At 48.7% G+C, this 2,500-nt stretch overlaps 1 protein-coding gene across 2 annotated transcripts in view; it reads right to left on the reverse strand.

Annotated features, from left to right (window-relative positions):
- The window catches only part of LOC130386726 (myosin-7B-like), a 27,728-nt gene that overhangs the window by 23,187 nt on the left and 2,041 nt on the right, over nucleotides 1–2,500 (reverse strand). For both annotated transcript variants that reach the window (XM_056595736.1, XM_056595735.1), the window contains exons 4-7: nucleotides 1,695–1,838; nucleotides 1,042–1,198; nucleotides 598–625; nucleotides 193–286 (exon numbers count right to left, since the gene is read on the reverse strand). In XM_056595736.1, the coding sequence (XP_056451711.1) occupies nucleotides 193–286; nucleotides 598–625; nucleotides 1,042–1,198; nucleotides 1,695–1,838 (423 nt within the window). The remainder of the gene's footprint in view (nucleotides 1–192; nucleotides 287–597; nucleotides 626–1,041; nucleotides 1,199–1,694; nucleotides 1,839–2,500) is intronic.

A 2,500-nucleotide genomic window follows, 5' to 3' on the forward strand; every position in this document is an offset into this window, starting at 1 on the left:
GGAGTTGAGGAGAATATAGAGGTGGAATAAGAGGAGCTAGAGGAGGAGCTGGAGGAGTTAGCGTATAAAGAGGAGTAGGAGGAGGATAAAGGAGATAGAGAAGGTTAAGAGCAGATGGAGGAGGAGTCGGAGGCGTCATAGGAGGAGGTCAAGGAGATGGAGGAGGAGTTAGAGGAGGAGCGAAATACGTACTCCTTTTTTCACGGTGTCTCCCATGGCAGCGACGATGGCAAAGTACTGGATGACTCTCTTTGTGTTGACCGTCTTCCCTGCTCCGGACTCCCCTCTGAGGAGAAAGACAACGACTGATAGCAGCTGAGGAGTAACGAGGTGGGAGGGGGAGTAACGAGGTGGGAGGAGGAGTAACGAGGTGGGAGGAGGAGTAACGAGGTGGGAGGAGGAGTAACGAGGTGGGAGGAGGAGTAACGAGGGGCTTGGGGAGTATTGGGAGGTTTGGGGGAGTGATGAGGGGCTTGGGGAGTATGGGGAGGTTTGGGGGAGTGATGAGGGGCTTGGGGGAGTAATAAGGGGCTTGGGGGAGTAATGAGGGGTTTGGGGGAGTAATGAGCTCCTCTCTCCTCCAGCATGCTGACTTACGTGATGAGCATGGATTGGTTTTCTCGGTCTGAAAGTACAGAACCACACGGTGAGCCTTGACCTTAGCACATCGCTGCACCCTAAATACCCAATATACTGTGTGTTTGGGGGCTTAGTGGAAGAGAATAGGCTGTAGTTCCTCTAACGGCCTCTAGGGGGTTCACTAGAGACTAGCAAGTAGTACCTCCAACGGCCTCTAGGGGGTTCACTAGAGACTAACATGTAGTTCCTCTTACAGCCTCTAGGCAAGGGGGTTCAGCGTAGACGTGATTTAATTGTCGTCAGGTCTAAGTGGCTAGTTCATCAGAAGATTGCGTATTTTACCCTGTCTGGTTTGAAGGGGCTGACTATAGATTCCACTTTAGTTTGTTTTAGACCAGTTTTTTAGTCCTACTGCCAACAGGCTCCGCCTCTGCCCCTCCCAGAAGATCGAGGGTCACTCACTCTTCAGCATGTCGCTGTAAGCGTTGTCGGCGATGGAGTAGATGTGGGGCGGGGCCTCTGCCCGGCGACGGCCCTTGTAGGCGGCGACCACCTCAGCAGAGTACACAGGAAGCCACTTGTAGGGGTTGACCGTGACGCAAAACAAACCCGAGTAGGTCTGAGGAGGAGAACGTCATTGGTTAGATCGAGTCTTCTACTGACTAACCTAGTAATATATAACCAGAACAAAGTCCAGTAGGAAGGAGAATACAGTAATTATTAGCTTTATCTAGTACTTGCATCTATTAAACTAAACTAGTAATATTCTAATTTCTAATTGACTGGTTTCTAAACAACTGGTATCTACTATGATCTACTGGTGGTTTCTAATGTAATGGTTTGTACTGGGATCGACTGGTTATAATCTATTGGTTTGTACTGTGATCTACTGATTTGAATCTACTGGTTTGTATGGTGATCTACTGGTTTGAATCTACTGCTGGTTTGAATCGACTGGTTTCTGATCTACTGGTTTGCACTGTGATCTACTGGTTTCTAATCCACTGGTTTCTGATCTACTGGTTTGCACTGTGATCTACTGGTTTCTAATCCACTGGTTTCGGATCTACTTGTTCGTAGTGTGATCTACTGGTTCTAATCCACTGGTTCCTCACGTAGATCATCCACATGCTGTAGCGGCGGCGCAGGTTGAAGAGCACGGCGGCCTCGTTGAGGTGGGTGAGCATGGCCATGTCCTCCATCAGGTCGAAGCGGACCGGGTTCATGGGCTGCAGCTCCTCCTCCCTGGCCGGCAAAAACTAACCACAACCAGGGGTTAACCGACCCGGCTGGCACAAACTAACCAAAACCAGGGGTTAACCGACCCGGCCGGCACAAATTAACCAAAACCAGGGGTTAACCGACCCGGCTGGCACAAACTAACCAAAACCAGGGGTTAACCGACCCGGCCGGCACAAACTAACCAAAACCAGGGGTTAACCGACCGGCCCGTCACAAACTAACCACAACCAGGAGTTAACCGACTCGGCCGGCACAAACTAACCACAACCAGGAGTCAACTTCTTAGTAAGCTAACTGACTAGGTTTTTAGTTAGGGAGTTAACTAACCCGTCCTACCAGGGTTCTGCAGTTATTTAGTTTGTGAGTTAACTGACCCGTCCATGCTTGGTTCTGTAGTGAGTAAGTTACTGTGTTAACTAACCCGTCCATCCTTGGTTCTGGAATGAGATAGTTAGTTAGTGAGTTAACTTACCCATTCATCCTTGGTTCTGTAGTGAGTTAGTTAGTAGGTGAGTTAGCTCACCTGTCTTCTTGGTTCTTAGTTAGTTAGTGAGTTAACTAACCCATCATTCCTTGGTTCTGTAGTTAGTTAGTGAGTTAACTTACCCGTCCATCCTTGGTTCTGTAGTGAGTTAGTGAGTTAAGTAACCAATCCATTATTGGTAAGATAGTGAGTTAA

This window comes from Gadus chalcogrammus, chromosome 1, assembly GCF_026213295.1.
Source record: "Gadus chalcogrammus isolate NIFS_2021 chromosome 1, NIFS_Gcha_1.0, whole genome shotgun sequence".
In the NCBI taxonomy this organism is placed as follows: Eukaryota; Metazoa; Chordata; class Actinopteri; order Gadiformes; family Gadidae; genus Gadus; species Gadus chalcogrammus.